This window comes from Hypomesus nipponensis, chromosome 22, assembly GCF_054491055.1.
Source record: "Hypomesus nipponensis isolate SF chromosome 22, ASM5449105v1, whole genome shotgun sequence".
Taxonomy (NCBI): Eukaryota; Metazoa; Chordata; class Actinopteri; order Osmeriformes; family Osmeridae; genus Hypomesus; species Hypomesus nipponensis.
This window is the reverse complement of record NC_140382.1, coordinates 12,363,873-12,381,177: the sequence shown is the minus strand read 5'-3', so window position 1 is coordinate 12,381,177 and position 17,305 is coordinate 12,363,873. Positions and strand designations below refer to the sequence as shown.

The 17,305-nt window shown below is 49.3% G+C and overlaps 1 protein-coding gene across 1 annotated transcript in view; it reads left to right on the top strand.

Moving 5' to 3' along the window:
• The window catches only part of adgrl3.1 (adhesion G protein-coupled receptor L3.1), a 57,220-nt gene that overhangs the window by 32,317 nt on the left and 7,598 nt on the right, over window positions 1-17,305 (top strand). Inside the window, exons 10-18 of the mRNA XM_084687366.1 lie at window positions 5,328-5,511; window positions 8,118-8,240; window positions 8,526-8,731; window positions 9,193-9,369; window positions 10,083-10,292; window positions 11,529-11,749; window positions 13,917-13,983; window positions 14,978-15,069; window positions 16,935-17,103. Coding sequence (XP_084543492.1) covers window positions 5,328-5,511; window positions 8,118-8,240; window positions 8,526-8,731; window positions 9,193-9,369; window positions 10,083-10,292; window positions 11,529-11,749; window positions 13,917-13,983; window positions 14,978-15,069; window positions 16,935-17,103 — 1,449 coding nt within the window. The remainder of the gene's footprint in view (window positions 1-5,327; window positions 5,512-8,117; window positions 8,241-8,525; window positions 8,732-9,192; window positions 9,370-10,082; window positions 10,293-11,528; window positions 11,750-13,916; window positions 13,984-14,977; window positions 15,070-16,934; window positions 17,104-17,305) is intronic.

Here is a 17,305-nt window from a genome sequence, read left to right as displayed (position 1 = left end):
ATGCATCCACACTGAGAGGCTGTGATCATCAGGATTCTTCATTAATCCCATGTCCGAATCTCATATCATACTCGTAATTTTATGTTCATCAATGTTTATAAATCGTAATCTATCTGAATGGGATTAAGACCTCAGTATCAGTCTAACCACCGTGTCAAGGTTCAGTCAGATAGTGTTTTATTGCATTTCATGGGTGTACTTGGCATCTGGGCGGTATAATTGTGCTTTGTGACAACCCTCTGCCAAGAATCCCAACTGAGACTGTCTACATTAGTGGAAGAGAACTTGGATATCCATATTTACCCAGACAGATTAGAAAAGACAAGGGTGGAGAGAACTATGAAAATTCTGTGCATTTGTAACACGCTTACCAAGCAACAATGTCAGAGCATGAGAGTTCCTGGTCTTAAATAGGCTGCCTGGTTGACGTTGGTTTGGATGATTGGATGTGCGTGATGTGAGAGGGAAATGGCCAACTGATGGGATGCCCTTTGGAGTCGCCCGCCCGAACCAGCTCCGCTTGTGTAGTACTTCCTGTGGAATCTGCTTCCTGTGTGTTGTTTGATGAAGTGATAGTTGTTTTGTTGTTGTTGTTTCTGTTTGGTTGTTGTTTTTGTTGATGTTTTCACACTGAGGCTTTCCTGAGGTTTGTCAGGTCTCGTACCGGAACATCCCCGGAGATCGTTCAGGCAGGTCAGCTAAAATCAATGAGCAGCACATCTAAGACCCCGACGGTCCATGAGAAGAGAATGGGTTTCATGCTTCGCTGTCTTTCTCTCTAGATATCCTCCTCTCTGTCCTCTCTTCCCTTTCTTTCTTTCTTTCTTTCTTTCTTTCTTTCTTTATGTCTCTATCTCTCTCCTCCCTAGCTTTACCTCCCCCCTCTCTCTCCGTCTTTTTCTTTTTTCTACTGATGCAGGCTTTTTCCTCCCTTCCTAAAAGTCTTTACGTCAGCACTAGTCAGCAATGTCACATCACAGAACATGGCTTAGGAGTTCATACGAGCTGACACACACACACACACACAGGCATGCAATTATACATGCTGACACACACACATAAACACATAAACATACACGACCAACCATACACACACAGACACACAACTACACACACACATTTGCATACACAAGGCATACACTGATCCTAGGACTGATACAACATGCAGCATAAAAAACCCAGTGAACCCACTTCTGTAGGGATTTCTGTAAACATAGCCGGGACTCCATACATTCCATTGACTTCACCTACATCAATTCACATTAATCATTCTAATTAGCAGCTCATCTACAATATATTGCCAATTAGCCAAACAAAAGCGAAAGAGACAGAGATATCGGATTTTCCCAGCTTCTCATGAGTAGTCTCTGATCAGAAATAGCTGCTTCTCCCTCTCCTCGTTCATTATCCCCAGCTCTAATTGCTGCAGGAGGAGGGAGAGTGGGCAGGGGGAGGGGTGGAGAGTCGGGCGGGCGGATGGGTGGGTGGGTGGGTCGAGAGGGGTGGGGTAATGGCCAGGGAAGTATTTCATCTCTGTTTCCTCCCACTTGTGGGGGCATGTGTGTAGGTGGGGGTTGGTTAGTGGAGAGGAGGTTCATGTAACGTCATTTTGGCCACTCATTTGCAATTTCTTTGGTCTGAGAGGCATAGGGAATCCCTGGTACTGTGCGTAGAAAATGAACCAAACATGATTATTTATATTTACATTTAGTCATTTAGCAGACACTCTTATCCAGAGCGACTTACAGTAAGTACAGGGACATTCTCCCCAAGGCAAGTAGGGTGAAGTGCCTTGCCCAAGGACACAACGTCATCGGCACAGCCAGGAATCAAACCGGCAACCGTCTGATTAATAGCCTGACTCCCTAACTGCTCAGCCATCTGACTCCCCGAGTCCTAAAATAATAAATGCTTCAAACTCTGCACTACTTTAAGGCTGTTGGGAAACCTGCTGTTCTATACAGCAGATGGGAATAGCCTGGCTCTTTGTGCATGACAAGCCAGACCCTGATTGTAAATTTAAAAAACAGGATTTATCTGCAGCCCCCCCACACACACATACACACACACACCCACACTGACCTTGAACCCCCTACCTTTTGGGTCAAACATTAGACGAGAGTCAGGACAGGCAGGTCTGATGAAAATGTTCTCAAACATGACTTTCTCTACTCTCGTCCAAGTGGGAATGACGCTCTGTGTGTGTGCGCGTGTGTGTGAATATGAGTGTGTGTATACTGTATATGTGTGTGTGCAGAGAAGCCGCTCTGCTGTTGCCGTTTACGCTGGATTACCCCAGCGCTTCAAAGCATTTCACTTCTGCCCCATTTACTGGTGTGTGTGTGTGCACGCGTGTGTGCATGTGTGCATGCTCATGGGTGTGTGTGTGTGTCTGGTTGTGTGTGAGCATCTCAGTTCCTGCCAACCATACCCCCTACCTCCACCCCCAAAACACACACACACACCGCAACACACTCTCATCAACACTCACTCACCCGCTTATCTGTCACCCCAGTGCTTTTCGTCTTTTGAGGAGCCTAAAAAAACCTGTCTCCATCCCAGCTCTCCAGTCCCCCGCCCCCCTCTTCCACTCACACCTGACAAGAAATGTCAGGCTCCCGACACAGTCCTATCTCCCCTCACATCTCCGGGTCCCTGGTCTGACACCACACTGCAGATATGGGCCACATTCAAGTGTCTGTCAAAACCACTGCATGCTGTCAATGGACAGGCTGTAAGCGGATGTCAGCCCAACGCACTGCGATCAGCCGCCGACTTGCGTAGGAGCGTGTAGGAACTTTTCCTGACTTGGTTGACCACACGTGAACGCAGACTTTGTCCGATTCTTAGATCTATCGGTTTTTTTTTCGCTTGAAATGTTCATCAGTTCTTCTAAACAGGAGATAAAGTATTTCTTTATATACTGTCAAGACCCACTGTGTTCACAGGGATCCTGGGAAGTGGTGTGAGTGTGTGTGTGTGTGTGTGTGTGTGAGCGTGTGTGTGTGTGTGTGTGTGAGTACGTGCTGCTCTGGTAGGGGGATGTGAATTGGGGCCACAGTTGTCCGGATCATGGAGTGTATACGTCAGTCTCCTCTGCACTCTTCTCAGCCCCCTCACTGCCAGAGCAAGCGGAGCAGAATCAATTCTCCACCCAGCGTGCACACACACACACACACACACATTCGTATGAATGCACACACATGCACCGATGCACACACTCACAGACCCCAGAGTATGAAAAAGGGTTTTTAAATTGCTCTATTTTCTCTGTAAAGGGGGTTAAGGGAGTATGCTTTGCTCTCTGGCATGGTCAGTAGACAGGGTACAAGGTTTGTGTGTGCTGATGTATCATCATGGATCATACATCCACTCTCCTCTCTCTGCGTTATCCCCCTTCTCTGTTGAAGCAGTGGATTCATGAGTTTTGTGTACATGCAGCTCATAGGCATCCAAGCTACTTAGCAACCAGCTAAGGAGGCATCATTAGTATGTTAGCATGTCCGGTCACTAATACTGTAGACATTTATTGTTATTGTGAGAATAAACATATACATGCATGACTAATGCTAATCGATGTGGTTAAAGACACAGTCAGCTATGTGCCACTTCCTGTGTTTGTCATGTTACATAACTATCCCCAGTGGCACAGCTTCAAAAATCTCTGTCTTTTAATCTCTCTCTCTCTCTCTCTCTCTCTCTCTCTCTCTCTCTCTCTCTCTCTCTCTCTCTCTCTCTCTCGCTCTCTCTCTCTCTCTCTCTCTCTCTCTCTCTCTCTCTCTCTCTCTCTCTCTCTCTCTCTCTCTCTCTCTCTCTCTCTCTCTGTCTTTGCCTCTCACTATCCCTTCTTCACTTGCTGTCTTCTTTTATCCCTTCTCTCTATTTCCCATCATCTCCCCTGTAACCTTTCACTCTTTTTCTCTCTGTCATTTTTGCTCACTCTCTTTCCCTCCTTCTTTGCTCTTTGCCCATATCTCTTTCTCTCCTCCATGTCTAATCTTCAGCAATCCACAGGGTGTGTGTGTGTGCATGTGTGGGGTGTGAGTGTGTGTGTGTGCGTGGAGGTGGGAGGGGGTCAAGCGCTATACGTGTGGAACATCAATAACCTGACGGCTCTGTCCCCTTCCCCTGACGCTCCCCACTGGAGACTCCTCCATTTGTCTAACGGCACCTGCACTCTTTATTCCTGTTGTGCTCCGATTGCCCCTGGAGAGGGAGAGAGAGTCACAGACAGAGAGCGAGAGAGAGCGGGAGAGAGATAGAGAGAGAGAGAGAGAGAGAGAGAGAGAGAGAGAGAGAGAGAGAGAGAGAGAGAGAGAGAGGTAGAGAGAGACTCACTGAGACATAGAGAGAGTCGCACCGAGAGAGAGTCACATTCGGATAGAAAAAGACATAGACACAAATCAGCAGGCAGAAAGAGAGATGGAGGAGGGGGAGGCAGAAAGAAATGTAGACAAAAACAGAGTGGGAGAAGGCAGAACATGGGGATATTGATACTGAAGGGTAAGATTGAGATAGAGAGAGATGGATCGAAAAGAAAGGGAGAGACAGACAGAAGGGTGGAGGAGGGAGGTGAGGGAGCGAGACCCGGTGTATGTTTTCCAGCACCTGTATTCGTTTTTCCATTTCCCTCATTCCCAGTGGACGCCTGTCACCAGGAACTCACCGGGGTGTTTTACAGGTTTCCACGGTCTCTCTCCCTCCCTCTCCCTCCATTCCTCTCTCCCTCCCTCTCCCTCTATTCCTCTCTCCCGTCCTACACTGAGATGTATGCATGTGTAAATGAAGGTGTGAGGGGAGGGAGGCGAGGCGAGGGGAAAAGACAGAGGTAATTTAACACATATGCACAGACACACAAACTCACCAGTTACGAGGCTTGGTCGAGCAATGGAGGATGAGGTATTACATTCGTTTTACATTCGCAAAGTACAAACGAAGCCAAAGCTTTTTACGAAATAAATTATTTCACGTTTTTCTTTTGTGTCTAGTATCTCTCTGTGTATTAATTCAACAAACACATCAGCATGACATCTGCATCTTTGTGTTAAGCGCAATTTTTGGCTGGATGTTATATATTTTTGCTATGTGTAGTGAAGCCATTAGTGCTAATTGTCCACATGCTATACTGTCACACATGCTGTAGGATGGAGGTGGACAGCATTAGCATTAGCTAACCGCTAATCTAACCGTCAACCTCCCCCTCTGGCGCTAATGAGCTTTTGAGTGTTGTGCAGTGGCGTGTGTTAGCTTGGAAGCTAGCTCATTATACCGCTTGCTATCTGCCTCACCCTCTAACGGCTAGCGCTGTCCCCTCCCTCCCTCCCAAGGCCATGGTGGAGACGGTGAACAACCTGCTGCAGCCGCGTGCCCAGGCGGCATGGAGGGAACTGGCCACCAGCGAACAGCTGCGTTCGGCCACCATGCTGCTGGACACAGTGGAGGCCGGGGCCTTCATGCTCGCCGACAACCTCCTCAAGACCGACACCGTCCACGAGGCCACCGACAACATCCGTGAGTAACATGGACAGAGCTACGTTTGTTTCTGATAACAACCTGACAAAGTCTATAGACCACAGACCCCCACAGACATACATTTAGTCTCCAACCAGCCACTCGACTCTTGTGTAGGAGTTAGCATTAGGCGTTACATGAGAGAGCGGCTCTAGGGCTCAAGCTACACATGAACAATAACATACATGTGACTGCACACAGAGGCAAGTGGGGCAGAATAACGTCATCATCTCAACGCTTGGGGTCTGTAAGATCACACACGTGTAACAGGCTTTGCCTGGACACGTTAAACGAGACGGAATATGAACATACGTGAGCAATAACACACATATGACCAACCCATGCCCTGCAGAGGTAATCCTGTTAGATGGAATGACTCATATCTCAGAGCAGATTAACCAGTAGTTCCTCAGAGAACGCTGATTGGTCCGAACCGCTAGCCTGGCTGCCAGCCCAATTTAGCCCCGCCCACAAAAAAGTTGGGTTGGGAAGTTGGGTCTGGATGGTCACGTATTGGGGACAAACTATATAAAACCAGGATCTGGGCGGACCAATGAAATTGCCAGGGCGGGCTTTATACAATGATGGAAAGATGATCAACAGTAACGTAATCAACAACGTCACGAAAGAGTGCTTGGATTGAATTCGTTTTCAACAAACAACATATTATTACGTTGCTCTGATTGGTTGTAAGTCTATCCAATTGAGCGAAGATGCATTTGTTTTACGAGTTCGGTTGAAACACGCCCCATAGTCACAGCCCAACGGAGAGTTATCAGACTCATATTCTGACTAGAATTATGAGTATGACAACGTCAGGCTACCAAACCACTGTAGTTCAGGCACAAACGATAACTTGGACCTTGGTAAGATGGATTTTCGTATTGGTTTGTGATCTTGCAAATCCAGCTGTCTCGCAAGTATGGGGATGTTAGGTGTGAACCTTTCGAAAACAGGAAACGTTTTATTCATACGAGTTGACATTGAAGGTGCCAGGATGTAGAGGTTTTCACTAAGGCCCCTCCCACATAACCATATGATCAGCTGATCACAGCCAATCAAGTCCTCTTCTTTTCTGTGCTCGGACTCAGGCAAGGCCGAACAGACGTAGTTATCATGGCTGCATGCTCATCTCCCCGCCTCGTTTCATCCCATCCCTCCGTCATCACTCCAGCAGGAAGAGTACAGTTGTCTGAGCATCTGAGGGGAGAACAAATCATTTCATTTGTTCTCTTCTTCCGTATGACGGAGTGTCTTGGAGCGGTGGTTTCATCTTTGCCCCGGAGAGGCAACATTTGCCGTCGCATCTCTGTCTCTATCTTTTCCCCTCGTACGCCCCCTTGGATTATCAGCCCCCCTCCTTCTCAAGATTTGATATTTCACCCTTCTTCACACATCACTCCTTCATTAGAGGGATTAATGTAGGATGGCACATCATTTATTCATTATAAGAGAAAGGACAAGAGAGAGGAGAAGACAGGAGTGGATTGAATCCATACTGTGGCGTATACTACAGTGGTCTTACTTCTGCCGCAGAAGGATTCCTAAACGTACAGTAGCTCATGAATACGCTTACATAAACAGGTTTTCGTATCTAGGCTGCTGTGTCGCCCAAGAACTTAAGAGAAAAACTGTCTTTTGAGATGAATATTTGCCTGCATGTTCCTGTCTCTTTGTCTCGTTAATCTCCCCTCCCAGCTAATTCAGTGGGCCGATTCCCTGAGATTCTCTCTCTCTCTCTCTCTCTCTCTCTCTCTCTCTCTCTCTCTCTCTCTCTCTCTCTCTCTCTCTCTCTCTCTCTCTCTCTCTCTCTCTCTCTCTCTCTCTCTCTGTAATAAAAAAACATCCAGATTTTGCCTCTTACCCCCACTGTCCACCCCCCCTTTTTCATTCCCCTCCCTCCCCTGTTCCTCTCTCTCTCCATACCTTCTCTCCTCCCTGCACTAAGTTTTTCATAGAACATTTGGGATGTACAGCTCAGAGGCTGGAGAATGGAGGTTGTGTTATTGTGTCGTGTTGTGTAGATTTATGAGACATGGCACCATGTGAAGCCACGCACAAGTATAAATAGAAGTTATAACGAGGATTTAAATGGGAAGATTTGGTCGAAAGCATCAGCAGGAACTGTGTGTGTGTGCGTGTGTGTGTGTATGTGTGTGTGTGTTCCAACGGTAATGAATGAGTGTGTTTCAGAAGGCGGGGGATTGTAATGACAGGATTGTTTAATTAGGTTAGGCACAGCAAGTGAGGATACCCTGCTGGTGTGTGTGTGTGTGTGTGTGTGTGAATACTTTCCTTATGATTAATCGATCTATCTGTCTATCTGTCTGTCTGTCTGTCTATGTGACTCTCTCTCTTAGTCTCTGTCTGTCTGTCTATCTCTCTCTCTCTCTCTCTCTCCACTTGTCTACACTGTGTTTACAGTGAACGGGTTGGAAAACCACAGTTTGACATGGAGTTGTTATGGACTATATGGAACACTTAACATAGCACTCATAGAATAATGGTTGTGGATGGAGTTTATCAAACCACAGTGTTAGCTGGAAAGATACTTAACAAGGTATATTCAAACTAGATTTACACTATGTGTGTGCGTGTGTTTCCAGAGTTGGAGGTGGCCAGACTGAGCACTGACGGCGACCTGGAGGACCTGACCTTCCCACAGTCAGAGCTCCATGGGAACTCCATCCAGCTGTCATCCAGCACCCTCAAGCAGCACGGCAGGAACGGTACCTCACTGGAACACTCACTGTCTCTCTCGGCCTGTCTGTCTGTCTGTCTGTCTGTGTCTGCCTGTCTGTTTACCTGTCTGTCTGTCTCTGTTTGTCTTTGCCTGTGTCTTTCTGTCTGTCTATTTCTCTTTCTCCGTTTGATGTAAATGTCAGTGCTTTAATTGTAATGCCAAAAAACAATGGTAAAGCTAATGTCTGTGTGTGCGTATGTATGTATTTGTGTGCGTATGTGTGTACGTATGTGTGTGTATGTGTGCCTGTGTGTGCGCGTGTGTCCCCCAGGTGAGATCCGGATGGCGTTCGTCCTGTACAGGAACCTGGGCTCCTACCTGTCCACGGAGAACGCCAGCGTGCGTCTGGGTGGCGAGGCCGTCTACCCCAACTACTCCGTCATTGTCAACTCCCCGGTCATCACTGCCTCCATCAACAAGGAGAGCAGCAAGGTCTACCTGTCTGAGCCTGTGGTCTTCACTGTCAAACACCTGCAGGTACTGCGCACACACACACACACTGCAGACACACACACACACACGCTGCAGACACACAGACGAGCATTGGCACACAAGTACGGACATCAGGCCAGCGCACACAGACACAGGCACACGTGCACACGCACGCACACACTCGTATACAGACACACATAGTGTTGAGCTTTTACTCTTGAAATCAAGGAAACTGAGTTGAACTCTTACTGATGTCCAGCAGGACAAAAAAGGAAGGCAATGCGCACACACACTCCCACACACTCTTCTGTTCCTCTGTTTATTTGTTTGCGTGTTTCTACTCGGACATTCTGTCCTCGCTGTCTGTTGTGTGTGTGTGTGTCTGTTGTGTGTGTGTGTGTGCGTACATTATTTGCCTTTCCGCGTGCATCCCACACCCGTGTGTACACACACACGTCCATATGTGTGTGTGCATGTTTGCCTTCACACCTCCCTCCTCTCTGCAGCACTCAGAGGAGAACTTCAACCCCAACTGCTCGTTCTGGAGCTACTCCAAGCGCTCCATGACAGGCTTCTGGTCCACCCAGGACTGTCGTCTGCTAGGCACCAACCGAACGCACACCACCTGCTCCTGCACCCACCTCACCAGCTTCGCCGTGCTCATGGCGCATGTGGAGGTCAAGGTGCGCCCTGTGTTTCTCTTTCCCGTCTTACTGGTCCTCCGAGCAACGGAGTGTGTCTGTGTGGGTGTGTGTGTGTGTGTGAGAGAGAGAGAGAGAGAGAGAGAGAGAGAGAGAGAGAGAGAGAGAGAGAGAGAGAGAGAGAGAGTGAACTTTAACATCAGCCAATACAGAATATGTGTGTGTGTGCGTGTGAGAGAGAAAGAAAGAGAGAAAGAGAGAGAGAAAGAGAGAGAGAGAGAGAGAGAGAGAGAACTTAAACATCAGCCAATACAGAATATGTGTGTGTGTGTGTGTGCAGAGGGGAGGGGGGCAGGGGGTTGAGACGTGCTCTGGGTCAGTATATTCATCACGCCACATGCAGGACAGTTCTATAGTTGGCAGGCTGCTGAACACTGATGGATAGAGGCACACCTGCCCCAACCCTGAGTTTCACGCCAGCCCTGAGCTAGACCCCACCCCCACCCCCCCACCCACACACACACACGTACACACACAGGGCTGTAGCTCTTTTTACTGACCATGACAGCATAGAATAACATTCAAACTTCATCACTCTCTCCCTCCCTGCCTCCCTGCCTCCCTGCCTCCCTGCCTCTCTGCCTCCCTCTCTTTCCCTCCCCTCTCTCCCCCTCCCTCTTTTCTATCCCCTTCCTTATCTCCCTCTCTTTCACCCTCCCTCCCTCCCCCCACCCTCCCTCCCTCCCTCCTTCCAGAAAGCGGACTCCATGCACGACCTTCTGCTGGATGTGATCACCTGGGTGGGCATCCTGCTGTCCCTGGTCTGCCTGCTCATCTGCATCTTCACCTTCTGCTTCTTCCGGGGCCTCCAGAGCGACAGGAACACCATCCACAAGAACCTCTGCATCAGCCTCTTCATCGCCGAGTCCCTCTTCCTGGTGGGCATCAACCGCGCCGACCAGCCAGTAAGTCTAAAGGGAGTGTATGTAAGTGGATGTGTGTGTGTGTGTGTGTGTGTGAGAGAGAGAGAGAGAGAGAGAGAGAGAGAGAGAGAGAGAGAGAGAGAGAGAGAGAGAACCATAACATCTGCCTTCCCAGGCACAGTGTGTGTGTGTGTGTGTGTGTGTGTGTGTGTGTGTGTGTGTGTGTGTGTGCAAAAGAGATAGAGGGCAGGGTGGGGAAGGTGGCCAACATTCTGAGGCTGGTGTAGGGGACATTTCAGGCTGTCCCTCCTGTGTGCTCCCCTCCCCCCGTCCCCTTCCTCCAGGGGATTTAATTCATTAACTCGTTAAGAAGTGTGTACACACAAACGTGTGCAGTTCCAATTACCGATCGTGGCTGTGTCTGCGCGTGCACGCTCCTATTCCCCGTTAATTACCGGCGACTGTTTGTGACCTCCCGTTAACGACTTCAGCGTCGCTTTGCCCGCAGCCGGTAAGCCGGTAATTCCGTTAGGAGATCTGAATGACTGTGCGTAAGCCTTGGCTATGTTCAACCGGCATGCGACACAGTTCTGGAACACTACAAATGGCTAATAAAGTCCCTCATCGTTTCAACTCATCGCCTCAAAGAGGCTACGCGAGCTAGACTCGGTGAACGGTTGAACCTGGTCTCTTGCACATGCGCTGGAAAAAAACGTATAATCTTTAATTGAATGAATGAACGATTGATTCTATAAGCGAGTTGCAGAACGACCGCGTTGACAGTCAGAATCAATTATTCAAATGGTCGTCGGATTTGTTTGGTTTTTCTATCCGTTACACTTTCCTCCTTCCCCCCTCCCTCTGCTCTGTACATCCCCCTGCTTGTTTCCCCTCCCAGCTAACAAGCACATGACAGACTGCTCTCCAGCTGTCCATCTCATCCCTCTCTCTTCTCTCTCTGTCTTCCATATGACTAGTGCCATCTCAATGCACTCAATGGGAACTCCCTTTCATCCCTCTCTCACTCTTTTTCAGAGGACTTTTGCAATCTAACCTGTGTGCCTCTCTCTCTCTCTCTCTCTATTTTTCTCGTTTCTTTCATTATCTCTCTATTTGTCTCTCTCTCTCTTTCACTCTTGGTTTCTGACCAAGTATGCCTCTCACCTCTCTCACCCTCTTTCAGATAACTTATGCAATCGAACACGTCCCTCTCTCGGTCTCGTCCTCACTCTCTGGCGGTGTCTCACCCCTCACCCCTCGCTCTTCTCGCCCTCCCAGATTGCGTGCGCCGTCTTCGCCGCCCTGCTCCATTTCTTCTTCCTGGCGGCGTTCACCTGGATGTTCCTGGAGGGCGTGCAGCTCTACATCATGCTGGTGGAGGTGTTCGAGAGCGAGCACTCACGCACCAAGTACTTCTACCTGGCGGGCTACGGCGTGCCCGCAATCATCGTGGCCGTCTCGGCCGCTGTGGACTACCGCAGCTACGGAACGGACCGAGTGTGAGTAAAGGAGGGAGGGAGGGAGGGGCGAAGGGAGGGAGGGAGGGGCGAAGGGAGGGAGGGAGGGGCGAAGGGAGGGAGGGAGGGGCAGAAACAGCTACTGCAATGGTGGCCTGAATGGTGGACTAGAACAGAACATTAACAGAACACAAAAACCTGGGACGAAACAGGACTGGAACAGAAGACAAATCCATTGGGAAGTGATCCCCCACATAACCCTTTTCCATCCTTCCTGCCTGGGCCTCACACCCTCTCTGGGGGGGGGGGGGGGGCACTGAAGCATGGAGCACCCCCTCAGGGAGCACCTACCTCTCCCTTCAGTTCCCATTACAGCTGCTTCCTCAGACAGCTCCATCGTGTAGGATTCCTGACAGGTATTGGGCAGGACGAGGACGGTATAGACCACATTGAGGGCACGATAGCACTGATTGTTAAATGATTCAGAGCTCTCTCAGCTCACCTTGTCGCACGCCCTGTGTAGCGGAGGCGAGGCTTTCGTTGCCCTTGAGCGTGAACATGGAGCGAGGGAGCGAGGGAGCGAGGGAGGGGTGGTGCTTCACGCCGTCAAGCACCACCCCTCCCAGATCAATATTTGATGACAGGGCCGATCATTTAAACATGAGAGTCTGAATGCCTTGCACCATATGAATAATAAGGGTAGCTTAGCTAGCGGTTAGCTCGCAAACAAATACTTTGTCCTAGTCCAAGACAATAGGGTTGGGTAGCTTCTGGTGGAGTGCTGAAAGAGTTGACTTGGGATGCAGGACTGGCATTAGCATTGGTTTCTACTATGACTAGTCTGGAAGTAACTCATCCCTTCAGTTGTCTTGTTGTGACAGTCCAAATCTGTGACCTGACAACTACAGAAGTAAAATATGACTCTGTGTCACCCTTCTGGCTGTTCCTTTGTGTGTGTGTGTGTGTGTGTGTGTGTCTCTACCCTATAGACTGGCCAAAGAGGCCCTCAGTAAAGCAAGGGGCCAGTGACTGAGCCCTGAGTATTGATGTAAAAGACAGGGCCATGGTCAGGGCCTCATAAACGGACCCTGCTCCAATGTAGCGGAAATGGAAAGATGAATAATTGAACCGTGGGTCATGAATCAGTCAGCCATTTTGGCCCTACTGTTAGCGACTAGTCGGGTCTGACCGCGCGACGGAGGATTTGTCCTCTGTTCCCTGGGGAGTGATGCGCAAAGGTGTTTGGGATACGGAGTTTAGCATGTGTTTGATGACAGTGTTTACCACCAACTATAACCTTGTGGATGGAGGTGTGTGTGCTGTGTGTCTGTGTGTGTGTGTATGTGTGTCTGTGTGTGTGTGTATGTGCATGCATGCTTGCGTGTATTTGAGAGAGAGAATATGTGTGTGTTTGTTTTTATGTTTGTGAGCCTGTGTGTGTGTGTGTGTGTCTATTGGCGTTTGTGTGTGTCCATGTGTGTGTGTGTCTGTGTGTGTGTATACATACTCTCTTCAACTCCTTTCACCTCAACACAGTAATTTTCCCACACCATAAATAGTTGTAGTGAGGGCTGCACCCATAATTCAGTATTCAAATGTTCACAGCGATGTCATATTTCTGCGCCCTGGAGGACGCAGCTGTGTCATATATCTGGGCCCTAAGGGGGCGTGCTGACGCTTATTTATTTATATCAGGTGCTCATCCTTCTCTGTCGCGCCCTCTGCGTTTGATGTATGTTGGAGGTGTGTGTGTGTGCATCCTGTCTCCCGCCCCCCTTCTCGCTTCTTCACCTCCTCCTCTCCGTCCCTCTCTCCTTCTCCCCCACACTCCATCCATGTCAGACGCGGTGCCGTACAGTATGCGCTGTGTGCGCCTCATCTTTTCCTCCCCCTCCTTCTGTCTGTGTGTGTGTGTGATGTATGTCCTGTCCTCTGATGGTAAATCCCCCCTGCCTCTCCATCCCTCAGCGTGTCTGAGGCATGTTTTTAATCCTCACCTCTACCTCCCTCTCCCACCTCCTCTAATGTATGCTCTCTCTCTCCCTCCCTCCCTCCCTCCCTCCCCCTTCATCTCTTTCTCTCTGGGTCTCTCTGGGTCTCGTTCTTTCTCGCTCTCCATTTCTCTTTTACGCCGCCCCTCTTTCTTTTTCTCCCTCTCCCTCCGTCTCTCCATCTCCCTCCCTCGCTCCGTCGCTCCCTCTCTCCATAGGTGCTGGCTGCGCTTGGACACATACTTCATCTGGAGCTTCATTGGCCCTGCCACTCTGATTATTATGGTGAGGCGCATACTCACACGCACGCGCGCGGGCACACACACACACACGGACCTACTATACACGGCGTTCTTGCAGGCAAGAAAGCGGGCAGGAGGCGCAGAAATAACCTCTCCATCAGGGAGTGGAGGCGAGTTTTGACACCTGGAGGCTCCGTCTCAGGGATTCTGTTCACATGTGTGTAGGCTGGGCTCACCCTGCCAGGCTCTCACCTGCACGGCTTATCCTCTCAATCCTCCCTCCCTTTCTGTTTGGCGAAGACTGCTTTTGTCTTTCTTCAATCCCTCGTTAGTGGTCCGCCCCCCCCCCCCCTCCTACACACGCACTTGCAGACCGCCACCTACGCCTGCTGTTGTCGAACAGCTCCAGTGTTAGTCATAGAGAGGGTGGGGGGGGGAGGGAGGGAGGGAGGGAGAGAGAGAGAGAGAGAGACAGAGAGAGAGAGAGAGAGAGAGAGAGAGAGAGAGAGAGAGAGAGAGAGAGAGAGAGAGAGAGAGAGAGAGAAGGTAGTGGGGAAGCACTAGGACATTGGGCCAATTAGATGAATGTCAGCATGTATACATCCAGCTCTCGGCTCACCTTAGAAATGTCAGGCGAGCTATTGCTGTCCAGCTCGCTGTGAGACTGAGTGGGAGGAAGGACTGCATGACGAGCCGTTAGACACACACACGCTCTCACACACGCTCTCACACACGCTCTCACACACGCTCTCACACACGCGCAAGAAGGCTCTCACACACATGCACGCTCTCAAACACACACTCTCATACACAAGGATTGGACACACAAAGCTAGATAAACACCATGTGACTACTCATCATTAGCAAGTCTTCTGTATGTTTACATGCCTAGTCAATTTACTGGCTGCGAACAAATCAATGAAGCATTGATCAGTTCATTAAATGATCAGTCAATCTGTATTTTCATAGTGGCATCTTTCTACCCGAAGGCTACTGTTGTTTAATCTTAGGTGTGTGTGCATGTGTGTGTATTTCAGCTGAACGTGATCTTTCTTGGCATCGCCCTCTATAAGATGTTTCACCACACGGCCATCCTCAAACCAGACTCTGGCTGTCTGGACAACATCAAGTAAGTGTGTGAGTGTGCGTGTGCATGTGTCACTCACGTTCTCTCTTTGTCTCTCTCTCTCTGTCTCTGTCTCTCTCTCTCTCTCTCATTCTGGTTGTGTCTCCTCATCACCATCAGTCACTTAAGCTCCAGAACTATGACATAATCAAAGCTGGACATTACAATGTAAGCGCTAGCCAATCAAAGGAGCCCAGTGCCCTCTCCCTGGATGGTTACAGTTCAAACAAAGTCTCAATTTAACTCAAACAAGATGGCTGAGCTGAGGCTTTGATGGAAGGGAGCAGCCCAAAGTCTGGATTTTGTTTGGCTTGAACTGTTTCTGACATCCATTTGTCGTGTTCAATCGTGATGTATATTACATTTACATGTAGTCATTTAGCAGACACTCTTAAGTACAGGGACATTCCCCCCGAAGCAAGTAGGGTGAAGTGCTTTGCCCAAGTACACAACATAATTTGGCACGGCTGGGAATCGAACTGGCAACCTTCAGATTACTGGTCCGACTCCCTCACTGCTCAGCCATCTGACTCTCGTATGTTGATGAATGACGAATGGAAGTCATTTGGAGTTCAGACAAACAAGTCAAAGTCAAATAAATGAGGATGATGGGACACTGATTTGGCTGAGAACAGTAAGATCTTTGTTGTTATGTGTGTTCTGTTTTAACCAGATGCTGGAGACTTGAAAAGCTGTGAAATTTGCAAGCTGTGTAATTTCATCCATTTTACCCTGCATGTTTGGGATGCTTGTGTTGTTGATTTGTTTGTTGTTTCATCACCACGTCTTTCACGTTTTCTTTTTCTTTGCCTTGCTTTAGTTTCTCTTTGTATCTTCATTTCAGCCATCATAAATACTGTTTGTTGAGGATTGGCTCGGGTAAGGCCACTCTCCAATCAGAATGGTTGCCTTCCAGAGCAACATTCTGATTGGTGCTTGTCTTTTCTTCTGTTTGTCGATCCCACCCATGTGACTGTGCTGCTCCCTGTTACACTCTCAGCCAAACTTGACTACCACATTTTGTACCCATAGAAAGCTTTCCTTGTCTGTGATTTGTGATATTTAAAAAACAACAGAAGTGTGTCCTGTAAAGGTTATGGGGGAAGTGGGGGAGAGAAGTGAGATTGAGAAGTGATAGAAAACACGGGGTGGAGGAAGTGAGGGAGGGATCAGGGGCAGTGATGGAGAAGAGAGAGATGAGTCTAACCTTTATTGAAGAGGGTCGTCAAATGGGTTTTATGAGAAAGTTATGACTTGTCTCAGTGGTGCCACAGAGTCACATTCAATCAATCTCTTCTCTCTCTCTCTCCGTCTCTCTCTCCATCCCCGTTCTTTGTCCTTCTCTCGCTCTCTTTCTCAAACTCTCACTCTTTCTGGCTCCCTTCTCAGTCTTGCTTACTTTCTTTCTATCTTTGTCAGTCTCACTCCTTCTTCCTCCTCATCCCTTGCTTCTCTAGCCCACCTGATCGCTGCCCAGTCAGCCAATCAACTAATGGCCATCATAGCAATTGTGACAGCCCAGAACCAGTGACCTTTAGTGTGAAATTGTGTTCTGAATGGTTCTAATGCCCTCCACTTACAGGCTCGGCCACACACACACACACCTTGTCCTTCTCCTTTAGAACAGTTTGTGGTCAGCCAGGTCAAAACACAGTGTGTCCTCCTCTTTTCCTCCTGTCCTCCTGCCGTCCCCTCTCTTCGCTCCTCTCTTCATTGTGGGTCCTCAACATGACCAGACATCCGTCCTCAACCCCCCCACCGCCCTCACACACACACACACACACCTCCACATTCTCAGGGATGCAAGCTTCCCCCCATGACTTCTTCCTCCTGCAGTAAAGGCTCATCTTCCTTCCTCCCTCCCCCAGGTCGTGGGTGATTGGAGCCATCGCTCTGCTGTGTCTGCTGGGCCTGACCTGGGCCTTCGGCCTCATGTACATCAACGAGAGCACCGTCATCATGGCCTACCTCTTCACCATCTTCAACTCTCTGCAGGGCATGTTCATCTTCATCTTCCACTGCATCCTGCAGAAGAAGGTGAGAAACCCCCAAACACACACATCTCAGTAGGGTCTCTCTGGGTCCTGGTCTTGGCCCTGGCCCTGGCCCTGGCCCTGGCCCTGGCCCTGGCCCTGGCCCTGGCCCTGGCCCTGGCCCTGGCCCTGGCCCTGGCCCTGGCCCTGGCCCTGGCCCTGGCCCTGGCCCTGGCCCTGGCCCAGCCCAGAGAAGGAGAAATATA